At 37.0% G+C, this 26,731-nt stretch overlaps 1 protein-coding gene across 1 annotated transcript; it reads right to left on the bottom strand.

Moving 5' to 3' along the window:
- Positions 1–19,107: 19,107 nt before the first annotated feature.
- On the bottom strand, positions 19,108–23,651 carry LOC149180498 (uncharacterized). Its single transcript, XM_089418182.1, has 5 exons — positions 22,704–23,651; positions 22,509–22,597; positions 20,674–22,398; positions 20,185–20,365; positions 19,108–20,087 (listed from the first exon to the last, which is right to left on the bottom strand). Exons 1-5 carry the CDS (start codon positions 22,846–22,848, stop codon positions 19,357–19,359), a joined length of 2,871 nt encoding a protein of 956 aa, XP_089274308.1. The 5' UTR covers positions 22,849–23,651; the 3' UTR covers positions 19,108–19,356.
- Between the last annotated feature and the right edge of the window lie 3,080 nt (positions 23,652–26,731).

Here is a 26,731-nt window from a genome sequence, read left to right on the forward strand (position 1 = left end):
GAGGCATTGGCAGAAAAATCTGCGTTGTTTTTCAAAGGAGGACAAGATCACGCTGCAGGAGCTGCTAGTCAAAATTGCGCAATCCTAGGAGACTGTTTGGGCCCGAACATAACTGCGCAATTTCTATGTTGATTGTAGAGCGGGACAGAAGGGTAGGTGACAGCCAGATCTACGCAGTTTTCTGAGTGAGTGCAGAGAAGGCCAATAGGGAAGCCTGTCTGTCAGATCTATGTAGTTTATGGGTTGATTACAGAGCAAGGAAGAAGGGCAGGTGACAAAAAACTCTACGTAGTTTCTGGGTTGATTGCTGAGAGGGGAAGAAGGGCGGATGATAGATAGCTCTGCGAAATTTCTGTGCTGATTGCAGAGTGGGCCAGCAAGGAAGCCTGCCTGACAGATCTGCGCAATTTCTCGGTACAATGCAGCGACAAGCAGTAGAGGCATGTCCCACATGTCTGCACAGTTTCTGCAGGCAGTCAGGCTAGACAAGTTTTGCGCAGTTTTCGAGATCAGTGCAGCCCCAGGTCACAACTCAAGTCATTTTTTTCGGTTGACCAGAAGGGGGCTTTATGGGAGATCTCACGGGAAGCGCAGACTAGATTGAGTTCTAGGACAACCTTTGTGCAGTTATGGGAGTCAATCAGTTGGCTCATTTCCATAATTGCGCAATGCATGCTACCTAAAGGACAGCCTCAAGCTCTGCGCAGTTCTAGGCAGCAATGCAAGGTCACTGAGATCGAGATCTGGTTGAAGGAGGATTTTTCGGTTGACAGATTTTCAGGAAAATGACTAAGTGTGAAAGCAAGTGTACTTGTGCATACATAACAATGTGATCACACACTTAGCACGACTCGACGAAAAAACACCTCAGAACCAACAAGACAACATGTGCTCAGTGAGACTGACTCAAAGGTTAAGAGCGACAAGTGCGATAGTTGAGATATGTCTTCGAACGATCATGACGACACTTGTACGATAGTGTTACAACTTTGTGTGTGAGTGCGACCAATGTCAACAGAGTGAAAACATCTCATACACACAAAGACAAACCTTCAAAATTGTCAGAACAAATTCGCAAGCATGACATAGCGATCAACATGCCAAAAGACGATTGGTGATCGATCAAGCAAAAGGGTGTGAAAACTTGATAAGAGCTCATGGGATGAGCCCGAGTGTTCGCAACCATCAAAGGAAAAAACCAAGAAAAACTCTAAAATTTGGATGCAGGCCAAAATTTTGAAGGATGTTGCAGCCGCTACAACACAACCATGATCAACCATGGTCAATCATGATCAACTTTAGTAAACCATACTCAATCTATAATAATAAAATAATACAATTTTTTATTAATAATTAATAATAATAATAATATGAATTCATAATTAAAAATTAAAAATTATTATCATCATTTTAAAATTATCATTGTTATCACTAAAATATAATGATTTTTATTAAAATTATTATTATTTATTAGTATTACTACCATTATCAAATAAATATTATTATTAAATAATTAATTTATATTACATAATTTTAAATTATAATAAATTATATTTAATATTAAATTATAATTAATATAAATTTATAGTTATTATTAATTATAACGGTATTAATATTATTTTTATTGTAATTGTTATTTTTGTAATATTATTTTTATTACTATATATTTATCAATGCTACATAAAAATGAAGCCTTGGATTTATATCAACCATTAATATTTTTAATGTGATTGTGCTAATATTTATGATATTTAGGAGTGATCTAAATTTATTTTTAATAAATTAAAATAATATTTAATTTAATATGTAGAATTAAAATTAAATGCTATTATAAATGATGTTGATTTCATTGCCAATATTATTTAGATTATATCTATTTATTTTAAAAATGTAAAGACTTGAAACTATTTCATATTCAAAATCAAAAGTATTTAGTAAAAGCCATCAACCACTTATATATATAATAATAATAATAATAATAACTATATTCACTCCATCTAATTAAATTAGAGTAATTATTATTATTTTTTTTAATTTATAATCTTAACATAATAATAATAATAAGTATTATTTTTTTGTTGTTAAGTTTGGTAGATTTTTCTTTTTCATTATAAAATAAGTAAGCAAGTTACAATACATAGATTCTGGTTAGGTGGTCTCAATTTTCCCGTCGGGAAACCAAGTTTATTGACCACCTAACCACATTATAAGTCATCCAGTAGCAAAAAATACTTAGTCTATCTATCCAAGATGTATAAAATTAATTGTCATGTCCACAACCATATTCTAGTTGTATATATATATATATATATATATATATATGACTACAAACTATAAATTAAAAGCTATCTGCATGAAAACTAATCAAAAAATGACAAAGAATCAACATTCTAGTCCTCCTTCTCATCGGATGTTGATGTAACCGGGGCCAGATCTTTCACGCTGGAGCGTGGCAGCTCAGTCGGAAAGAACATGCATGGGAAATGTTTCTCGATACAACCCAGATGACCATTCGATTTCTACAATTGAAATTTCAGCTTTTGAAAGTCTTGTTACTAATTTGGAAAGACCTAAAGAACAGTCGTCCAGATTTTTTCCATGGTCTTGCTTAGGAGGCATTTCATAAGCCAATACAAATATAAGGTTTGCTTGTATTGCGTCTCTCGACCTCCAGAGTGTCCCGGATCTGGAACCAAGAGCTTCCAATCCTCCATGTCAGCTGCCTCCACACTCGCTTAGTGATTTATATCTTCCTCTTGTTAGTGTCAATCAGTTCAGCCTGTCACCAATGATCAAATATGCTCTTACAAGGTGTTGTTAGGGTGTCAAGTCAAATTTTTGTCATTTCAGTGAGTCTTCAAATAAAAATTTGGTCATTGGTTATCGTGTCTAGGTCACTGCTGCTCCCTTCACTTACCCATGGTCTTCATCACTCATCATCGTCATTGTCTTCTTCAGGGTATCATATCTTCATTTAAGTGTCTTGGGTCATGAAATGGTTAAATTCCTCATTTTAGGGCATGGTCTAGGGTTTCACTCCATGTGTCATCATAATACCATATGTTTCCAAAAGCATGTCCATCATGTGATTACATGGGTAAAGGGAGTTAGTATCTTAGGGAAATAAAAATAAAGGTAACGATAATTTTTTATTTCAAATAAGACAATGTTGCAGTACACTACCTCGCCTCATCATTCCTCAAAGGGACATGTTTGATTCAAAATATGTTTCTGACAAAATAGAGAATAATTTTACAAAAGTGAAAGAGGTTTTTGTCAATTATAGTCCAAGGAAAAAAAACCTCCTTCATTTTATGCAGGGGTGTTATGATTTGAAATAAATGCCCCATATACACTTGCTATGGGAGTGTTGTTGCACTTTTGGATAGCTTGACTTCAAGACAGTTTTTCAAGGGTTTGGAGCAGGTTTTGGTAGTGCTTGATGACTCTATTGTGTAGCAGACATCCTAAGATTTCCAATGGTAGCTTCAGCTTATGATTTGGATTAGTGGAAGGCATCCAAAAGTAATCAGCAAGTTTGCATTACGCTCTTGTCAGAGAAACCCTGAGTTTTTGGAGTGACCTTGGGAAAATCAATTTTACTCCCCCATGGAGTGTCCAAATTACATGCTTGAGGTATCCATATTATACCAGACTTCAAGAGCTTTCCAACGAGCTATCAAGCTCTTCATTTGGAGTAGTTTAAGGCTCCAAAAGTGGTTTCGACGATGGTGTTGCTCTTTTGTGAATTGCGCTACGCTTTGGCGCTGCACGTAGGAACATTGTGCTACGTGTACGACATAGTGCCCAGAAATCCTTCAAAACTCTCCCAAATCCCAATTTTTCACTTGCAAGCTTGATTCTATTGACTTCTAAGCCAAGGGACAAGTAATTACACCATCATTATCCCTCTTTTTCTTTTCCAAATTCATCTCATGTCAATGATTCTTCAAGTTAGGGTTTGTAGTGAAATTTGCATGGGAAATGATAGGGTGAAAATGGCCATCTTTATTTTTGGTTTCTAAAACATGTAAAATGGTTTCCTACACCTTCATACATGTTTAATAAACCATTTTAACCATTCAATTCACCTCAAAACAAAGTTTTGCCTCTCAAAAGGTAAAACCCTAGCTCATTCCTAGAGGTTTTTGGGCATTTTTCATTAAAAACCCTATTTTTCCTCCTTGCAAGCAAATCACTCTTCCATTGTTTCTTCACGCATTTTCATTAGCTTCTAAAGTTCATATCCACCTTTTTCAAACCTCCTCTATCATTTTGTCAAAATCCACCTTCACATCACTTCATTTTCATTCATACCTCACAGTTTATTTTTCATTCAAATGGAGGTGGGATCCTCTAGCAAATTAGTGGAGAAGACTGAGCTACCCAAACCTGAGATGACAAAAGTGTATAGGAAAGGGCAGAGGCTTTTGTTTTCTTCTCATAGAGAGAAAGGGGCCAAGCCTTCTTCAAGAGAAAGACATAGTTGAGCATGAGTTTGAACGGGTTGATTAAGAGGCTGAGGATCAGACCAAAAACATGAGACGGACTATCAGGGAAAAGGATTACCAAATCAAGGAGCTGGCAATCAATTTGGAAAGGGAAAAGTATGTTATATCATTCCTTGAACAAGAAAATAGTCAATTCAAAGCAAAGGAGTTGATCCTAGAAAAGGAAAAAGCCAAGTTAATGCAGCAAGTTGGCAAAGGTAAGGAGATCATGACATCAAGCGAGCCTGAAGAATCAGAGGTGAGAGGAAAAAGGAAAAGACCAAGAACAAGAGGCCTCAAGAAAGCTTTGCAAGAGGAACAAGAACAAATTCTGCTTAATGAGGATCTTGACCTAGAAGATAGGATTGCCCTAGAGGTTCATAAAGATAAGGAATATTGGCTCAATAGAGTGAATGAACACTTGGAAAAGCTCCTTGATAAGGCAAACAGAGACAATCAATTGCTCAGACACATGGCGCACCACTACCAAGCTCAAAACATGCTTGCCAATGTCAAGGTAAAACAACTTGAAAACAAGCTCAAGGAGGCCAAAAAAGACCAAAAGGATGAGGGAAACTTGGAGATGCTTGATGAAACATCCATGAAGCTATAAACAACCTATTTTTACACCTTCCCTCCAATTTTGAGCAAATTCTAATCATTTTGAGTTTTTTAAAAAAATTGGTCTAATTTCAAAAATTCAGCTCCTCCATAAGCGTAGCGCCTTGGCGCTGCGCTTTTTCCTCAAAACTCCATTTGAGGAAAGGTATATATTTTTTGAAAGGTATTTCCATCCTCTAAAAACCCAATTTCCCAGATTTTGCAGAGGTGGCTTAGTTTTGGAGAGAGATGCAAAAAAGTGGCAAAAAACTAACATTCTAGACCATTTTTTGACAAGCGATGCGCTTCTAGAGCAACCTTGGGAGAATGGATTTTGAAGGTCTTCCCATGCTCCAAACTCAGATATTCAAACTGTTATGGAAACTAGATTTGAAGGGCTAGTTGACCATTCTCTCCGAGTTTCATTTTGATCCGTGGAAGGCACCCAAAAATCATCTCAAAGTCGGCGCTGCGCTTCTGCACTTTTCTGTGTTTCAAATTGTAAAATTCACTATGTAAATTTTTAGTTTCTAGTTTGACTTAGTCAAAGTCAAGATTCTCAATGTAATGGCACTAGTTACAAGGCTAGGTGATGTAGGCATGAATAAATGTACATCATAGGTAGTTTTTTTATGTTTATTAGGCTTCATTAAAGAAGCAAACTCCTAAACAAACTCTTCATGAATTGTTTGAGTTTCACCTTCTCACTCTCACATGTTGGTTGAGAGAATCTCGGAGTTAGTTCTTCCACCAAGGAATTTGACTCCTGAAGGTGGGAAAGTGGTTTAGGAGAGTCTATATGTATCATTTCACTTCAGGAGAAGAGGGTTGAACTTTTTGTGAAGGAGGCTTGCATTGTAATCATCTTTCAGCTAATACAGATACATGTTGCAGCTATTTTCAAGGAAATCTAGCCCAGTGGGTTCATGGTGCTTGTAATTCATTCTTTTTGTTTTCTCATGGTATAAACATCTTTATATACATTATATCTCTTCTTTCTATGAATGCCTTGTCATAAAATACTCAGAATTCTTGTTTTTCAAGCTTTGTTATCTGGTTTTCCTGGTTATGTGTTTTGTCTTCCTAAGGTAATGAAATAATGTTTATTTATGCTCATTACTTTCTTCCACACTATATCCTCTATACTACACTGACAAATACTCAAATTACACCATGGCTTCTGACATCTAGCTCCTTCTTATGTTTGCTCCTATATTCCCACAACCTAGACCTACCTATGGCTCCAAACCCTAAGTTCAGCAAATCCTTAAAAAAACAATTTTTCACAAACAAATACATATATCTAGCCTAAAATTCATTTTCTTTAAAGTCATATCACTGATAAGAGACTTAGAGAGATCCCTCTCATGCTCAGTAGGGCTAGCTACTGAGCTGAAATGGTTTGAGATTACCCTTGTCGATTTCCTTTTCAGCCTAGGAAATTGTAAGGACTAACATTTTTGGTGTCGTTGCTGGGGAACAAAAGATCATATATTCCCTGGGAAAGAATGACAGATATTAGATCTGATTGCTGATGGTGAACAATGATTAGACACAAGAAAGGTTGTGCATCTTTCACCTGGTGACTCCAGTGTCGAAGAATCCAAAGGTTCAGAATTTTCATGGCGACTCCATTGTTCAAAACCGGTAGTTTGAAGAACTTATTGGTGACTTAACTATTTTCAAAATGGATTCAACTGCTCGAAGGTATGCTCCTATGAATCGAGCTCATATTCCTAGTTTTCCGAATCGTATTCCTTGTATAGATTGGCAAACAGGGCTGCCAAAGTTTAAAGGTATGGATGGCCAAGATGAGGCTATTCTGCATCTAATCAAATTTCATTTTCATATACATAAGCTCGAGATTAGGTTTCATGAGGATTTTTTGATGAAAATGTTTATGGCTACCCTAGAAGGAAAAACAAGATCTTGGTATGAAGGATTGAAGCTAGGTAGCTTATACTCTCTTAAAGATTTCCACACAACATTCTTTGATTTTTATGGAAAATCTCATCATTCATTTTTGTTGTTCGAAGATTATTGTGAATCCTGTGAAAACTTCATTCGATACCTTGAAGAGACTTTTGGTGATGAAGAATGTCTAGATTATGAGATCATAGAGGCCTTTTATGAATATTCTTCCCAACAAAAAATAACAGAGATTAGCTGCTTTGATACAAAGGATCATTCACAACACACATCAACTCCTTCTTTGCTTGAATATGAAACGGATCTGCATCCTAACAGTCAAGAAGAAATTGGTCCAAGTGAGAATTTTGAAGTTTCATGTACATAAAACTTTAGCAGTGAACCATCTAATGACAACGATCATCTACTTTTGCAAAGAAATAGTGAACAAGAAGTTGTTTCCCTTGATTCTTGTGGCAGTCAAATTGATATTCTTCCTATTGAAGCACATGAGGAATCAAACATACTTGAAGTGGTTGTTGCATTTAAAGTTTTCCATGAGCATCCAAAACCCTGTCTTTTGGATGAGAGGTATGAAGATAGCCATTCACTTGTTCTTTTAGATTGTTCTTTCTCTGAGGTTTTATTTCAAGATCAGGTTTGTGAAGACCAAGATGAGGTTTCTAATGAAATGTATGAACAAGGATCTCTAGACACTCACCACTCATATGTCTCTCCAGCTCATCCATTTTCTGAAGCACTATTTCAAGGGCAGATTCATGCAAATCATAATTTTAAATTGGCATGTGTGAAGGTTTCAGACAATGTAATTATGGCAGAGAATAATCATCAAACATTACAAGCAGATTATGAAGAGGAGAGCAACGATAAAGAAGAGGTTGTTTTAGAGCCACTTTCACATGATGGTCTTCCTCCAGATTCAGAAAATCAAGAGTGTGCTTGTATTTCTTCTGACTTTCAAGATATACTAATGTCCTAGATTATTATAGACCTTATTGCCAATTTGTTGCAGCCATCTGGAAAGATGAATTTTCTTGTATTAATGGATCATGAGAACATATTCAGTGGACACTCGAAGTTCCCTAGCTTTTGTTTGTTCTACCTGCTCAAGGAAAGTACAAGAAGAATTCAAGTAAGTAGCCACTTGCTAGATTGGTTACACTAGAGGGATCATTACACATGATTGTATATACATATTCAACAGGTGAGTGGTTATCATCAGGATTTGAAGCCCGAGGTGAAGGCCCTAAGATCCCAATGGTCTGCTGCCATAAGTAAGTTCAGTCAATATGTTTTTTATAGTCAAGTCAGTTAATCAATCAATCAATTTTCAGTTTAAGCTTAGTCTTTGCATTATGACTCCATGCCCAATGGATAAGGCTACTTCGTCTACAGTGTTCTTGACACCTTCAAGGAACTGCCATCCCCAGTGGGAGCTAATATTAGTGTCAGTTAGTTCATTCTGTCACCAATGATTAAATATTCTCTTGCAAGGTGTTGTTAGGGTGTCAAGTCAAATATTTGTCATTTCAGTGAGTCTTCAAATAAAATTTGGTCATTGGTTATTGTGACTAGGTCACTGCTACTCCCTTCACTTACCCATGGTCTTCATCACTTATCATGGTCATTGTCTTCTTCGAGGCATCATATCTTCATTTAAGTTTCTTGGGTCATGAAATGGTTAAATTCGTCATTTTAGGTCATGGTCTAGGTTTTCACTCCATGTGTCATCACGATACCATATGTTGCCAAAAGCATGTCGATCATGTGATTAAGTGGGTAAAGGGAGTTAGCAGCTTAGGGAAATAAAAATAAAGGTAACAGTAATGCTTTATTTCAAATAAGACAATGTTGCTGTACACTACCTCGCCTCATCATTCCTCATAGGGACATGTTTGATTCAAAATATGTTTATGACAAAATGGAGAATAATTTTACAAAAGTGAAAGAGGTTTTTGTCCATTATAGTCCATGGAACAAAAACCTCATTCATTTTATGCACAGGTTTTATTATTTGAAATAAATGCCCCATATACACTTGCTATGGGAGTGTTGCTGCACTTCTGGACAACGTGACTTCCAAACAGGTTTTCATGCGTTTGGAGCAGGTTTTGGTAGTGTTTGATGACTCTATTGTGTAGCTGACATCCTAATATTTCCAATGGTACCTTCATCTTGTGATTTGGATTAGTGGAAGACATCCAAAAGTAATCTTCAAGTTTGTGTTGCGCTCTTGTAAGAGAAACCCTGAGTTTTTGGAGTGACCTTGGGAAAATCAAATTTTCTCCCTTATGGAGTGTCCAAATTACATGCTTGAGGTATCCATATTATATCAGACTTCAAGAGATTTCCAACGAGCTATCAATCTCTCAATTTGGAGCATTTTAAGGCCTCCAAAAGTGGTTTGGAAGATGAAGCTGCGCTTCTGTGAACTACACTGCACGTAGGAACACTGCGTTGCGCACAGGACAGAGTGCCCAGAAATCCTTCAAAACTCTCCCAAATCTCAATTTTTCACTTGCAAGCTTGATTTTATTGACTTCTAAGCCAAGGGACAAGTAAGTACACCATCATTATCCCTCTTTTTCTTTCCAAATTCATCTCATGTCAATGATTCTTCAAGTTAGGGTTTGTAGTGAAATTTGCATGGGAAATGATAGGGTGAAAATGGTCATCTTTATTTTGGTTTCTAAAACATGTAAAATGGTTTCCTACACCTTCATACATGTTTAATAAACCATTTTAACCATTCAATTCACCTCAAAACAAATTTTTACCTCTCAAAAAGTAAAACCCTAGCTCATTCCTAGAGGTTTTTGGGCATTTTTCATTACAAACCCTTTTTTTCCTCCTTGCAAGCAGATCACACTTCCACTGTTTCTTCACTCATTTTCATCATCTTCCAAATTTCATATCCACCTTTTTCAAACCTCCTCTATCATTTTGTCAAAATCCACCTTCACATCACTTCATTTTCATTCATACCTCACAGTTTACTTTTCATTCAAATGGAGGTGGGGTCCTCTAGCAAATCAGTGGAGAAGACTCAGCTACCAAAACTTGAGATGACCAAAGTGTATAAGAAAGGGCAGAGGTTTGTGTTTTCTTCTCACAGAGAGAACGGGGCCAAGCCTTCTTCATCGACAAAGCAGGAACCAACAACAAAAGAGAAAGACACAATTGAGCATGACTTTGAACGGGTTGATTAAGAGGTCGAGGAACAGACCACAAACATGAGACAGACTATCAGGGAAAAGGATTACCAAATCAAGGAGTTGGAAATCAATTTTGAAAGGGCAAAGTATGTTATATCATTCCCTGAACAAGAAAATAGTCAACTCAAAGCAAAGGAGTTGATCCTAGAAAAGGAAAAAGCCAAGTTAATGCAACAAGTTGGAAAAGGTAAGGAGATCATGACATCAAGCAAGCTTGAAGCATCAGAGGTGAGAGGAAAAAGCAAAAGGCCAAGAACAAGAGGCCTCAAGAAAGCTTTGCAAGAGGAACAAGAACAAATTCTGCTTAATGAGGATCTTGACCTAGAAGATAGGATTGCCCTAGAGGTTCATAAAGATAAGGAATATTGGCTCAATAGAGTGAATGAATTCTTGGAAAATCTCCTTGAGAAGGCAAACAGAAACAATTAGTTGCTCAGACACATGGCGCACCACTACGAAGCTCAAAACATGATCGCCAATGTCAAGGTAAAACAACTTGAAAACAAGCTCAAGGAGGCCAAAAAAGACCAAAAGGGTGAGGGAAACTTGGAGACACTTTCTGAAGCATCCATGAAGTTATAACAAACCTATTTTAACACCTTCCCTCCAATTTTGAGCAAATTCTGAGAATTTTGAGTTTTTGAGAATTTTTGGTCTAAGTTCAGAAATTCAGCTCCTCTAGAAGCACAACCCCTTGGTGCTGTGCTTTTTCCTCAGGACTCCATTTGAGGAAAGGTCTTTCCATCCTCTAAAAACCCATTTGCCCATATTTTGCAGAGGTGGCTTAGTTTTGGAGAAAAATGCAAAAAAGTGGCAAAAAACTAGCATTCTGGACCATTTTTTGACAGGCGCTACGCTTCTAGAGCGACCTTGGGAGAATGGACTTTTGAAGGTCTTCCCAGGCTCCAAATTCAAAAATTCAAACTGTTATGGAAACTAGGCTTGAAGGGCTAGTTGACTGTTCTCTCAGATTTGCATTTTGACCCCTAGAAAACACCTAAACATCATCTCAAAGTCAGCGTTGCGCTTCTGCACTTTTCTGTGTTTCAAATTGTAAAATTCACTATGTAAATTTCTAGTTTCTAGTTTGACTTAGTCAAAGTCAATATTCTCTATGTAATGGCACTAGTTACGAGGCTAGGTGATGTAGGCATGAATAAATGTACATTATAGGTGGTTTTTTATGTTTATTAAGCCTCATTAAAGAAGCAAACTCCTAAACAAACTCTTCATGAAGTGTTTGAGTTTCACCTTCTCACTCTCACCTGTTGGTTGAGAGAATCTTGGAGTTAGTTCCTCCACCAAGGAATTCGAGTCCTAAAGGTGGGAAAGTGGTCTAGGAGAGTCTATATGTATCATTTCACTTCAGGAGAAGAGGGTTGAACTTTTTGTGAAGGAGTCTTGCATTGTAATCATCTTTCAGCTAATACAGATACATGTTGCAGCTATTTTCAAGGAACTCTAGCCCAGTGAGTTCATGGTGTTTGTAATTCATTATTTTTGTTTTCTCATGGTCTAAACATCTTTATCTACATTATATCTCTTCTTTTTATGAATGCCTTGTGATAAAATACTCAGAATTCTTGTTTTTCAGGCTCTATTATCTCGTTTTCATGGTTACGTGTTTTGTCTTCCTAAGCTAATGAAATCATATTGATTTATTCTCATTAGTTTCTTCCACAATATATCCTCTATAATACACTGACAAATACTCAAATTACACCATGGCTTCTGACAGCTAGCTCCTTCTTATGTTTGCTCCTGTATTCCCACAACCTAGACCTACGTGTGGCTCCAAACCCTAAGTTCAGCAAATCCTTAAAAAATCAAAATTTCACAAACAAATACATATATCTAACCTAAAATTCATTTTCTTTAAAGTCATATCACTGATAAGAGACTTAGAGAGATCCCTCTCATGCTCAGTAGGGATAGCTACTGAGCTGAAGTGGTTTGAGGTTACCCTTGTCGATTTCTTATTCAGCCTAGGGGATTGTAAGGACTAACACCTCCCATTCTTCTATGAGTTGTTTGATTTCCTCTTTGGTGTCATCCGCATAAGCAGTGGTCTCTTCTTGGATCAGGTTGGCCACGGGCTTTATGTCTCATCGTTTACCCGAAATGCTCGACTTAGCCTTGGCATCGCTCCCTCGTGATCTCTTCCCTCGACCCTTGCCTTTTGCTGCTCGACCCATTGCCTCTATGTCCCTGTACCTTCCAGCCAACTTCTGTCGTTGGCCAACTAGCCTCCGTGCTCTTCTCGTCCAAGTAAAGTTACCTCTCAGTGAACCTGTTACAGGAACAAGAAACCATAATTTCCAAAACATTATTTTTTATATTATCGTCATCCAAAGGTTCTGCCAATGAATCAAATCTTCCACCCATGATTTATGTGCATAACCCTCGAGCGTAAGGAACCCCCACCCGTGACTCCCAAGATGCCCCTGCATGACCCCTGCCTTACTCACGCTTTGACTGTGGTCTTGGAAGCGAGGTGCATGACCACCTACATACTCTGTAGCCCGGAGGCCAAGGCTACACGAACCACGCACCTCATCTTATTTTCCCCTTCCTGACTGCCCCTGCCCCCATCCCCCCTGACTTAACCTCAGCTTCGCTTGACTCTGGTCTTCCTGGCATCCCGACATCTGAACCCAGCCTCCATGAAGCATCCAACCCACACCTTGCTCGCCACCCCCCTTTCCTTCAGTCGGTCGAGGCTATCTTGGCCAACGTTCCAATCATATCAATTCCTCAATTACAGAGGACCTCGTCTCACGATAGCCTCCCCCCTACTAGCTCCCCTTAGGGACTTGGCGTATGCCCTCAGCGCCCATGGCTTCCAAATTTCCCCAGCTTGCTCAGAGCATTACAGGAACCAGTCTGGCCTTATCGCAAAGACAATTGCAGCTTCCCTACCATCTACCCCCGGGTTTGTTAGGCAGACAAGAAATTGGAGTTCGCTTAGGTAGACTCCCTCCCGACCCAACCCGATAATCCCCATGCGAGAGAGTAGAATGCCGAAACAGAGTGACACACAGCAAAATCCATGGAACATGGATTATTCCCGCAGACCTCCACCACCAAGCTAATCACACTGCCCCAATTGCTCTCCCCCACAAACCCGGTACCCCCATGCAAACTTGAATTAACAGACCAGACATAGGGAAGCATAATGGATTGCAGGCAGAACTAGTTAACATACCCGGTAACCCGCGTTTGGAGTCGTTGGATCACTTTGCCTTCCCGAAGCTGTTGCTCCACTTTTGCCACCGTCGCCTCTGTTCTTACAATCTCCAAACTGTTATCCTTCTCCGTGGTCAGTAAACTCGGTTGCATGCAATTGCCACCTTCCCTCTTCTTGTTTGCCTTAAACATGCCGACGGCCACCACACCTTGCGCTTCCAGCGTGAGAGAGGCAATGGCACCATTCCTTAATGTTCTTTCATTATGACAACCTTAATGACTTTGTCCACAAGCTCACACTCAAAGTAATTATTATTATTAAATAAAATCAAATTTTATTTTATTTAAAATATATAATTATAATGGGATCAAAACAGAATAAAGGAGATTCTTATTCTTAAGAAATTCAACCCATAATGTCTCCCAACGTGCAAAATACCCACGATACGTCTTTGCGTGTCACAAAAGTGTCCGCCAACTAATGTTGTGGATACCCTGAAACAGAAGCAATGGGTCGTCCATTATCTGAGCACGATTTAGGAGGAAGCCAATTTTCTTTATATCCTTGAACATGACCATATCTGGGCGTCGATAATTATCTAATGAGGAGATAGTTGCTGGTAATATGGGTTGTAATCTAAAAGCAACCGAAATTAAAGGTCAGCATATCCTTGTTATGAGAGAGTTGTAATATAAAAATGGTGAGTTTAATTGTTTTAAGTTTTTTCTTGTAATTCAATAATATAATATTGAATAAAATTGTTATTTTTGTTATTATAAATAGATTCAATATTTATAATATTCAAACATTATAATTATAATGGTTAAATTATATAAGTTAGATTTATGATTTTAATAAATAAATTATTATTTAATTTTAAACCAAATTAAGTAAAAGAAAACATTAAAAAGAAATTACACATTTAGAAACAACCGACAAAATCAAGTGTCCACCACTGCATTAGCGGACATCTCCCTAATTGAAATATTAAAGTCCCTTTGTATGGTATGGTATGGTAATAGATAACAATCGGGCAGGTCAAATCGGAGCATAGACTTTGCAAGGAAAAAAAAATCATAAATTTTAAATTACAGAACGCTACACTACACGTTGAGGTATAACAACGCCAAAAGATAAACCTTCTACTCGTGAATTCCTTAACTGCTTTTTAGAAAGTTACGGTAATTTAATTCCCTCAAACTTGACCAAGCTGTGAGCTTTGATGTAATTTAATTCTCTAATGAACCAAGTTGCAAATGTTGATGTAGTCACAATATAAGGATCCATGCAGTGTTTATTATGCAACCACCAATAAAGCCACATTAATTTTCTATAGGTTGAAATATATAAAAAAAGAGTTTGAAATAAATTTATTAAATTCAAAAATAATTTCAAATTCAATAAGATAGATTTAATCATGTAAATTTTAAGATATAAATATTAATTACTTTATAATAAAATTAAAATTAATCTAATATCAAAATATTAATATATTAAAAAAATAAATTAATATTAAAATATTAATATCAATCCATGGTCGTGTTCAATGATTTGTTTTGGAATTTTCATGATGTGTTAAGAAATACTTTTAATAAAGGGGACGCCCATGGCATTTATGTCAGATGCATTTCAATTAACAATGGGGCCAGGGTATTAGCACTTTGTAAAGGTTGGGAAGAAATGGAGATTATCATGATGCAAGGATATTGATATATCACAACCAATACTCAAAATGTCGTGTGGTACATAGATGGTCTGGAAGTAGGTACATTCCCTCTCGAACCCTCTCGGGAGAATAAGGAGGTTGGACTCCTCCAACTGGTCATGCCTCCCGAGTTCAACCTACTTTAATTCCAAGTGTTTTTTCCTTTCTTGTCTCTATTTTCTTATTGTTGTTTGCTTTGCTAGTCTACCGAACCTACTTTTATTCCAAGTGTTTTTTCCTTTCTTGTCTTTGTTTCCTTATTCTTATTTTCTTTGTTAGTTTATGGTTCATGTTGCTTTCAATTTCCTTCCTTTCTTATTGAAGCTTTATGGAATCCATTCCTTGGTCCTTCGAGGCTTGCACCTCTGACTTGATTTCCAAGGGTCACTCCTTAGTTTTATTTTCACACTTACGACCATTTACTTGGATGGTTATCCTCGCCTCAGGGAGGCTTTGACTCTTGGACCTATTTATTTCTCTCTTTGCGTGAGGTTGTCTTGTTGCTTTTGGTCCTTCCTAGGTTAGCTCTAGTTTACCTTGGTCATCTCATCCTCTAGAATTTTTGATATGTTCCTTCTCTGTGTATCCTATATTTTTCTTTGTTTTCTCTAGACTAGTTGGGGGGTATTGAGTTTGGTTTATGTCTAGTCCTCATATCTTTGATTTTGCATCCTTGGCTTATTTTGTAACTCCTTATCTCCGACCTCATCCCCTCACGCTCACACTTTTCCTCCCTTCTCTATCCAAATATTAGGGGACTTCCCTTTCTTAGTTGTCTTTGGATTTAAGTCGTTGCTTATGTCTAGAGTCATACCCAAAGGGAAAGGAGCCATGGCATAGGAGAGGTCACCACGATGGGGTGAGATCAACCTCTTCTAGGGCATAATTTTCAACCAAATATTATGTCGAGGTCTAAGTTTTAAAAACACTCCTCCTTTCAGCAAGAAATAGAAAATGTTGAGAGAGAGGCATGTATAGAGAGAAGTTTTATTTCAAATGAGGAAATGTTAGAGCAGGTGGGAAATTGGGTAACTGATATAGGTAATACTAGAATAAGAAAAAACATATATATGTAGAAAACATATATATAATGGTAGTTAAAGACTATCATGAGGAGAGTTTTAGTGAAGTAGGAAGAGATTCTTCTTTGCATAGAGTAGACTTAGAAGAGAGTGAGAAAGTTAAACACCAAGTTGTCAAAACGACATGGGATCTAACACACTTGGAATTTATTGATTCACAAGAAGACACCAACCCACCTATCACCATACATGTGGACATCCCCTTTGAATAAATAGGCTTGCTGTCAATTTTTGTTGCCATGTTTTTATTTATTATTTTTGGGTCTATTAGTAGAAAGAAAGAAAGAAAGAGATTATTTTAACACCCATGAGGTTAAAGATAGCCTATGGGACATATTTCTTCACCATCTGATTCCTGTATTCAACCCTTTTCTTGTGAAGCGTCGCAATAAACACTCCCAGCTTCTCGACAAACCCCTCGTTGAATAAATTATCGCAATTGCTAGCTGCCAGAATATTTGCATAACTTTCCCTGCTATCTTTGAAGGCTTCACATTCTAAAATGAGATGCTTTACTATTTCCACTTTTCCAGAAGAGCAAAAAATACATACTCTTTCTTCCCACATTTCTTTTGTCCTTTTCCAGTGCCTTGTTTCACAACAAAGTTAATGAGAATTAGTCCTTAACTTAGCAATAAGAATTTTGACTCTCCAAGAAATATTGGACCCTATGTACACCTTTGGTTGATGATTGCGAGTGGGATTAAACTCTTCAATATAGTACATTTTCTTTCTCCCTAGCTCCTTATCCCAAATACGCTTGTGGAACTAATCCATAAAAAAAGGTTTTATCTCTTTATTGTTTGTGGGGCACATGTTCAAGCAAATACCACATTCACTAAACCATTTGTTATTTTTCCGCATCCAAGTCTTCTTTCTTTTGCACAATATGTCATTAAAGACAACCTTAGGTCATATGCACTCTTCCATTTGTTCAATTTTTTTAAACACCTTATGACTTGCACCATAACGATTGCTTCAATAGGAGCAGTCCCCGTTTCACTTAACAAGATAGCATAAGGAACTGCACTTTTAATTTTGAATTTGTTTGTAATCAAGTGCTTCTGAATTTTCTCAATTTGTTTCTACTGCATGTCAGATGCACTGTTGTCCCACAGTTAACAACCGTAGAGAATCATCAGAATCACTAAAAGCCCAAAAAGAATTTGAGTGATTTTCCAGTCCCATAACTCAGCCTCTCTACACCTATCTTGAAAAGCATAAAATGCTTTCCAAACCCCCAAAGTTTTTTTTTCCTTCTATAGTCGTCCCAACTTAGATTTTTGTTGAAGCCAATTCTGAGGTATTTTGTAATCTGCAACTTCTTCCAAAGTGTTGCCTTCAAAGTAGAAGTTATGATGGTTATGTTTTATTTTATTAGAGAAAACCGCTACTTTCGTTTTACTAATATTTACATGCATTCTCACCCTTCTACAAAAATACTTAAGGGAAAGTAAGTGCTCTTGCAAGCCAAGAGCAAGTTTAATAATCAGAATACGACCATTTGCATACAAAAGAAGCCTTATAACAAACTTTCCCAAATAGATACTGTCACCCCGTTGTGAATTTAGCTAGTTTTCAAGCTTGTCGATATAGCAACCAAAAAGGGTAAGAGACAATGGGTAACCTTGCTTGACCCTGATATTGCTTCTAAAACATTTAGAAATTCCTGTTGAAGCTCTAAATTTGACTTTCACCTCTTCATACAACCTATGCACAACTGCTCTCAAATGCCTAGGAACCCCAAGTTCCTTCATTCTGTGCCAAATCTTATCACTAGGAACCACATCAAAAAGATTTTCTTAAATCAACAAAACAACAAAATGCTTCTTCGTTTTCTTCCCAAACTTTTTCAATGACGTGCCTTAAAGTTATACCATGATCAACTGTGGAATGTTTAGGTCTAAAACCTACTTGCCCTTTAGCACTTTTATCTCTTTCTTCCACCAACTTGTTGATTTTATTTTCTAGCATGCTTCCAAATAACTTTGCAAGCAAGAGATTTATCATTCTGGTCCTATAATTGGAGAGATTATTGATGTCACTGCTCTTGAAAAGAGATATCGCTAAACTAGATAAGATAAAATCTATATAACAAACAATCCACATTCTAACAAATTTTGTACTCAATACTTTTTAATTTTTATCTTAATTATTGATTATTTCCATGAATAAAGTGAGACAATTATACTATATGATTAGTTTAATTTCCCAAATTATAAGCCAATATATTATATAATATTTTTATCCAATTTAATGTAATATTTTTACCATACTTTATCAAAGAAATTAATATAAAAATATATCATCTAAATTATAAATTTAATATATAAATATCAAAAATATCATATAATTAATTATTTTATTACAAATATTATAAAATCAATTTAATATATTAATATTAATATAAAAAATGTATCCTACGTTATTAAAAATATATGATACAATGTATTATTTTAATTATATCCCAGGAGTATACAAAGTTCATCCCTAAGATATAGATTATATTCAATGACTATAACAAAGTCAACAGTTCATCTCTATATGTCTAAATTATCCAATGACTAAAGTAAAGTTGACAGTTACTTTTATATCTTAAACCTATAGCACAAGATATATCTTACATTTCTAAAATAAACTTATAGAAATGTCCGAATTATCCAATGACTAAAGTTAACAGTTTTACCCATATGTTAAAGTCTATAAGTTAACATAAGCTCAAGCTATATCATACATTATCTAAAAATAAACCTATAAAAAACATTAGTTTAGTGGATTCCCACTACCCCTTCATTTTCAAATAGTTTAAATCCCACACACGCTCTTCCAACAATTAAAACAGTGACTTCTGAAAAACTCCTTCCGAGAGAAGGCACAGAACTTATCTTAAACATACTTTTAATTACTTCTGCTGAATAGCAAAATTTAACTTGTTGAATTGAGGTGATCCAATCTACATATGTACAGTACAGATTACTTGAGAAATCTGATTGTGCTTCTTCCCAGTAACATTTTACATATTCAACTTTTCCTGACTTGTTGCAGAGAGTTCTGCGAGGACGAAGATGTCAAACATAACTTTTGCTTTTGCCATTTGATTGAAGGATGCACTGAATAAGAAGCAGAAAATGGAACAATAATAATTATTTTACAGGGAAAAAACAAAATCAGCAACAGCCTCCTCTATGAGACTATTGAAAACATGTTGCTCAACTTCAAACCCTATTTTCTCAATATCTTCATGTGATGCGACTAGGCATTCTTCAATATTAGCCAAGTCCCTGTTAACCAAAGCATTAACATCTTCAACAATATTGCAATCAGCTCGTGGAAAGCTGCAGATTTCGGACCATAACTCTTCTAGAAGCTGTTCCCCAGTGCACTTGTAACAGCGATATAATTTCTTGGGGTTTACCCAAGGACGAATGTTCAAGAACGGCTTCACTTTCTTACACAAAATTTCATCCACGAGATCGAAAAGAAGCCTCCTCTGGCTTGAAAGCTTCTGGGTTGGATTCCGTGCCGTTAGTTTCATGTTACTGTAATATTTCTCGAGCTGATTATAGATATCTGGATTAATTGGATGAGTGGGAGAATACCATGCAGTAAATGCTACAACTCTGTGGCTTCTGAAACCAGCAAAACAGAGAATGTCTCTCACATAGATGAGGTCCGATTTGCTTTCATCTGGGCAAATAATATGATCCACGCTTAAGCTTTCAACCCTACGAATTCTCTGCGGACAGCAACGATTTAGGGTTGAATTTGAAACTTTATCTCCTGCGTTAAATTTTGGTTGATGGGGGACCCTCTCTTCCTGCTTAGACCCGGGCAGATTTTCCCTGTTCAGTTCGATAGTGAATAGGTTGTCTCTAAATTCTGCAGAATAAAGCATTCAAATTAATATCACAACCTAACGGATGCTTGCCGAGCATTTATGAAATGTTAGTTCCTAAAATAGTTTCAGGGTACATACCATGGCGGTCGGGCGGCGTTACTTTAATATCCACGGGACCCGGACTTTCCTCTTGGAAAAGTCCACCTAATACTGAAACAGGGCTAAGATGTTCGCACTTCCCATCGGAAATGCTGTAACCATCTTCTCCGCATGGCCATTTAGGTGGTCTGTTCAACGTTTTGTCCATTGAACATAATACCTGTACATGGATTTACAAGCTCTCTGTCAGGTAATATGCATATGCATTTCACAAGTCATATTTGCAAGGGCGGGCTTCAGGAAAGCAGAGAAAAACTTCACATGAAAGTGGCGACTGTAAAATTTAATAAGTTCCATAAAATCTTGCACTACAATCGAATTCATGCTTTCAAAACAGGTAACGAGCTTTACTCGTTGACATCAATCCTCAAACTTGTACAGTATACAAGATTCACGAGGCGGAATAATGTAACCTATCACATCCTACTGCTAGAACAAACTTTAAGCCATATCAATAAAGAATCCTACCTCATAACCCCGCTGTGGGCCTTGGTCTGCATCATGCCTTGGTACTGAAGCAAGTTCTCTACAATTTGGCGAAGAAATGGAATGATAATTGAACACATTGTCATATTCGCTTCTCTCTATTTGAGAGTGTCTCGGACACGCAGGTGAGGCCGAGATGAGCTCAGAACGAACTTCAAGACCACAGGTAACCGAGTTTGCCCTTTCGGTCTGTCCTAAAAACTCTTTGGTGCTGTTCTTGTTATTCCTCTTGATCACAGGATTGGAAGCACTTCTTCCTTTCAAGACACAGTTATCCTCAGAAACCATCTTCTGATTGGTGCCATGACTACTACTGGATGAAGATGAAGGTCTGGCATGCAGATACCTATGAGCAGTAGGTGGTGAATGGGATTTGGAAAGCGTCCTTGGAGAATCGACGCTAAAATCTTGGCTGCCTTTGGCTCTGTCCATTGAACTTCTGTCATCTGATTTGAATTTATTTCGAGCAGAAGAATCTCCAAGCCGAGGTGAATTGGGCTTGCTCTGAGAACAATTTGAATGTTTCGAAAGCTCGTGATCATTACGCCGAGGGGAAATTACCATTCTAGGGCTGGCTTTCCCCGAGTGGTTTGAGAGCCTTTTAAGAGTTGATGGACTATCTGCTTCAACTATGCCTAGTGATTCTACTCTCCGTAAATTTCTTCTTCTGGAGGTGGAAGATGAAGCAGAGCTTCCAAAATCTTGATTTGCATTGATCTTCTCTGAAGCTTTAGTCGTTGCGTTTTCCTTGGCGTGCTTGACGATTTCTGTCGCAATTTCTCTGGGATTGATCACGTCCTTTGAGAACCTCAACGTTTTGTTGTTGCTGTTAACGCTTTGCTTGGACTCGGTTTTTGAGCATTGATAGGGAGGACTTCCAGGATACGAAGGCTTGGCGACGCCGGCGGTTTCTGAAGGACGCTTGAGGAGGGTTTTTTTAGACGTCAGTGAACAGCTTAAATTTCTAGTATAATTGTTTGGAGAAAGTATTTTTGCTCCTTTGTCATTTCGAGAAGCGCGAAAAGGAGCAACTTCATCAACTAAACGAGGTTTTGACCTGCAACGAAACATTGACCCATTCGGTACTTTTGTGGCTTCTGCACATCGTGAGGAGGTTCTTTCCTGTGGTTCTGCTAGTTTTCCTTGCAAGGAATATCTATCTTCCAGCACACTTCCAAGATTCTCTTTATTTTTATGAATAAATTCCAGTGCCCGCAGAAGTTTTCTGGACTGTTCGCGGTTGCTTTGTCTTGTATTTTCTGGTGTAATGTTTTCTTCCCTTAACAACTTCTGGTCGTGAATTTTTCTGGCGGCAGAGATGACATTATTGTGGTTTTCCGATTGAAAATACTGAGAATAATCTCTGTGTTGCTGAATTTCGTAAGCTTCGAACTCGCGCTTGAACTCTTCCAGCTGTTTTTCTTGAGGATGTTCCCTAATGATCTGAGATCTGTTCGCATTTTGAGATATTCTGATGGACTGAACTTTAGAAGCCTTTTGCTCTTGCCTGCCGCTGACGGAGTTTCGCCTGGAATGATCGTTAGAAACGGGCTCGTCTGGCATAAGTTCAAGACCCATCAGCCGGGCCACGACGTTCGGCATTCTCCGTTTCTGCTCATTTTCCACAGGCGAATCTTTCACAGACTTCCTTGGAGCGTCTTCTAGCTTCCATTTGGCAACTTCTTTTTTAGGAAGCTCAAAGCCAAACTGAAAGTCAGTAATAGATCATAAAGAAATATTAGCAATTTCGTCAAGGAAAAATCTATCGACAACAACTGAACATTCAACTTTCAATAATGAATAAAACAATATCATACCGGAATATCGGTTACATTGGATTCGCTTTTCCTGCCAAAGTCCATAATTCCACAGGGCACATCTAAACTATTTCGCGGAGCCTCCAAACCTGCAACTGGAAACGTAAGTACTGCAAGGCATCTGACCCTGCCTCGAATACTATTGAATGTAAAGACTACTCTAATTTCGTGGAAATAAAAGCGGAGATTGCGTACCTTCACAATATCTCGTTTCCTGAATAAGTTTACGGCTTGACGCAGGTTGATTGAAGTCGAACAAATGGAGAACGCCACTCATACAACCTGGGAATTCTCTCTGGGTGGTGCGTGTGGAACGACTCCAGTACGATTGTCTCCCCATCTTTAAACCGAATTCAAAGCTAAAACAAATGAAAGGCAGGGAAGTTGCTTATAACACTGTCAGATATTGAACTTTGGACGTCTTTGATCTTGATCTTGTAGCATTTGGAGGAAGCCGATTCCTGGCCTGCGAGATTGCATAGTAATTGCATGGAGCGCGTCTGTTCCACAAAGAAATGGCTTTGAAAGCTCCAGACTCGGTCGTATAGCGCTAAATAATGAATCAGAAGTTTATTTCGAGCAGATTTTCTGGATATTATTATTCACCGTAAGTAACTTGAATATTTTCTGAAATTTAAATCGCCGCGGCAAGAAGCGTCGTTGACAACGACTGGAACGGAAGCAAAATAGGTTTGAAACCCTTTTCTGCTCGAGCTACGACCGTAAAAAAAATAAATAAAACGGACATGAAACAATAAGCAACTGAAGATCGGTCGATATACATGTAAATTTGAAACTAATCGCCTCTGAGCATCACGTAATCTTTAGCATTTCCTCCGCCGAGCCTGACAAATTAAAAAGACTACACATTATCCAAAACTCTTCCAAGAGTTTGTATTTTGCCAACGTTCGAATTTCCAACTGCAAAGACGATACGGAAAGGACGAGTTTTCAAGTTCGCAATTCCATGGCACGGATAGTAACACCATAGCTAGTTCAAGTTGGGTGCAGACTCAGAGTCGATCGGTCCACCTACAAAATATTCTGCCTCGTCAATGCTGACGACCGCGCCTTCCGACTTTCACATTGCAAGAGGGGTGAAGTCCGAGGGAAGAGACCGAGAAATCTGAAGAAAACCTCGTGAACTGCAACACTAACTTACACCGTCTAGGTTTGGTTTGATTAAAAAGACAACATTCCAAAACTATGCCCCTAATATTTACGACCTACCTAGGTTTTGATTAAAAAGACAACATTTCAAAACTGTGCCCCTAATATTTACGACCTAGGTTAGGTTTTGATTAAAAAGACAACATTTCAAAAACTGTGCCCCTAATATTTACGACCTAGGTTAGGTTTTGATTAAAAAGACAACATTTCAAAACTATGCCCCTAATATTAATATTTAGGGGCCACAACGGTCGTGATCCACCCACACAAGACAGGCTAAGTCACCCGAGCAAACAGCACGTCATTAACGACACGACGGGACGAAGCTGAGGTGTAACGCTTGCTCATCTCCATACCGAATCTCAAAGCAAATATCAGATTCTACATAACCATACGGGAACTAACCAATATTTGGCGACCCTTGGATTTTCATGTAAAAGCCAGCCAGTGTAGAATGAACTATGATGAGAATCGAACCTTGAACCTTGACTATCGCCCAATCGATACGACAATAATAACAGTATAAAATGCAAACTGACAAGACCCATATAATCACGGCCTGTACCTCAACCATTTGCCCGCTCATTTGGTTTTCGTCAGGGCATCGATTTAATGTTATTTTCGGTTTGTTTAGAGTAGTTTTCTGAAGCCAAGTAACGGCCCGCCGTCTGCTTACTATTTCAAGGCGCCTTTAATTTTGGGGGAATTGATTTGAAAAACAGTGGGCCTCCTGCTCCAGCAGGTTTTTGGACGGAAGCGGAGACGTGGAACGGCGTCACTATTAACGGTAGTGTGACCTACTGACAGATGACTGAACGGTTACTCGGATTGAGGCCTCCGTCTGACAGAGGGTAGGTGGATCATGACGCTCCACTTCCATTGTCAGGTAGATGACCAATTCAACTTGTGTTTCCCTCCTTCCTTTTCGCTGCTCATTTTGGTTTGCATTTACAACCTGCTGTTTAAGCTGAAGACGCAGGTCAATGTCCATCATTAGAGATCTAATAATTGATTGGACTTCTGACGCCTTGCCTTGTTTTCTAGATTTAGGTTTAGATATCTGGATTTACTCAAATAAGTCTCATCCTTCATTATAGATTTTCACTCTAATTTTTTTTAATCGCTAAATATAATTAAAAATTCAAGTAAACTAACCTGAAAAAGAAAATGATAATTATTTTATATTAAGATTAAATGCACACTTAAGTAAACAAAAAAAAGTTACGAAAAAAACTTTAAAATAGTCATATATAGATATTATTATTTTTGAACAAAGTCATTATTAGTTAAATAAAGACTATCTTTATGCAGGACCACATTGTGTAGGTTCTTATCTTTAGCGTTATGAAGGACAACATTGTATAGATTTTGTCTTTATATAAGATCACAGAGTAATAATTAAAATTGAATTTATTTTTTATTTTTAAACTTGTGTTAAATAGGATAATTCAAAAAATATTATTAAAAAATAAATATTTGAATTTTTTTTGGTTAACATGGCAAATATTATAAAATTAAAAAGAAAAATTACATTTTAAATAATTTATTAATGTTTTTACTCCCAAATTTTAGAATGAGTATTCTAAATTTTATAGTATATGATGATGTATGGAATTATTATATAAAGATTATGTGAATCATGAGCAACATTCAAAATTTAAAATCTATGATTTGGCTCTGACATTTAAAGACTCATAAAATCATGTCCCCAATTATTTCCTTATACAGTGTACCTTTCCATAACATTGAATCTTACACATAACTAAAACAACCTTTCAAATTTAATAACTAATGGAAATGATTCACCTATACACAGATTCCACTGATGATTCGATATATCTTAAAAAGAGAGGGGGTTTGAGGTATTGGTATAAACTACAACACTTGTATACTTAGATGAGTTTAAGTTCTTGAATTGTATACCAATGAGAATGCAATAATGCAAAATCCCTTGAAAATTCCTATGAATTCTTCCAAGTTCTAACTTCTTGATCCTACAAATCAATGCATCTAAAAATAATTTTCTTTGCTAGCCTCTTAGTGGGGGAATCTTGAGGATTGGGGTAGAGTATATTGATTGATCTTTTCTTGTCCAATCAAGTAGCATAACATTATTGAGAACAATAAAATATTTTACAAGTGGAAGATCTTTATACATCACCAATTTTGTATTTTTTCCCTATTAAAAATAAATCAATAAATATAAATTCATCATTAATTGTAACTTTCAAACCATACAATTAAATCAATAAAATACAATAATTCATATATATATATATATATATATATATATATATAACCTACTTCTTTGCAAGTTAAAAGGGCTTAAGACAAGGCGATAAGACAAACAGAGCGGTGAAAAGGGCTTAAGAAGAGGCAATAAGACAAACAAAAGGGTTATAAGAGGGCTTATGAAAAGGTAATAAGACAAACGAACGAAAGAAAGAGTTAAGCGCTGAAATGTAAATGTAAATGTAAATGATACAAAAGTGGAACCGTATGCTTTGATGTCATATGAGGAGGAGGACTGGGAAATAATGGCTTTGAAAGGTGTTATTATATTTATTATTGGTTGGTTGGTTGTATGAGTGGAAGGAACAAAGGGACTCAACGGTCCCTCGTAAGAAGAGTAGGAAAGGAATGCAAGATATAAGAATATATATATACATATATTTCTTGCGTTTGGAGATCAAGAATGTTTGTTATGTTATCAGAAAGCTAAAGCTCGTTTCAATCATTTACTTATTTTTACCTTTAACCAATCAATTCTTCTTTTCAATGCTTTTCCGTGCTCTCATGAAAACTTATTAGATGGGACACGTCACGGTAACTAATTATTTCTTGTATCTTAAATTTAATGTCGCTTATTTCGTTAAGTATGTATTAATGTTATAAAAATAAGTTTATAGTAAATGTTGTCTATATATATAGAGGATGAAGATGGATGGGAGGAAAGAAGAGAATATGTAGCACTTTAGATTAAGAGGTTAGGTTTAATACACAATGTCCATGCGTTTAGATTCGGGTGTATTTTTTTGACTCGATATTTATGT

This window comes from Pinus tabuliformis, chromosome 3_2 (assembly GCF_031772625.1).
Source record: "Pinus tabuliformis cultivar Carrire ecotype Pingquan chromosome 3_2, CPIR1, whole genome shotgun sequence".
NCBI classification, from domain to species: Eukaryota; Viridiplantae; Streptophyta; class Pinopsida; order Pinales; family Pinaceae; genus Pinus; species Pinus tabuliformis.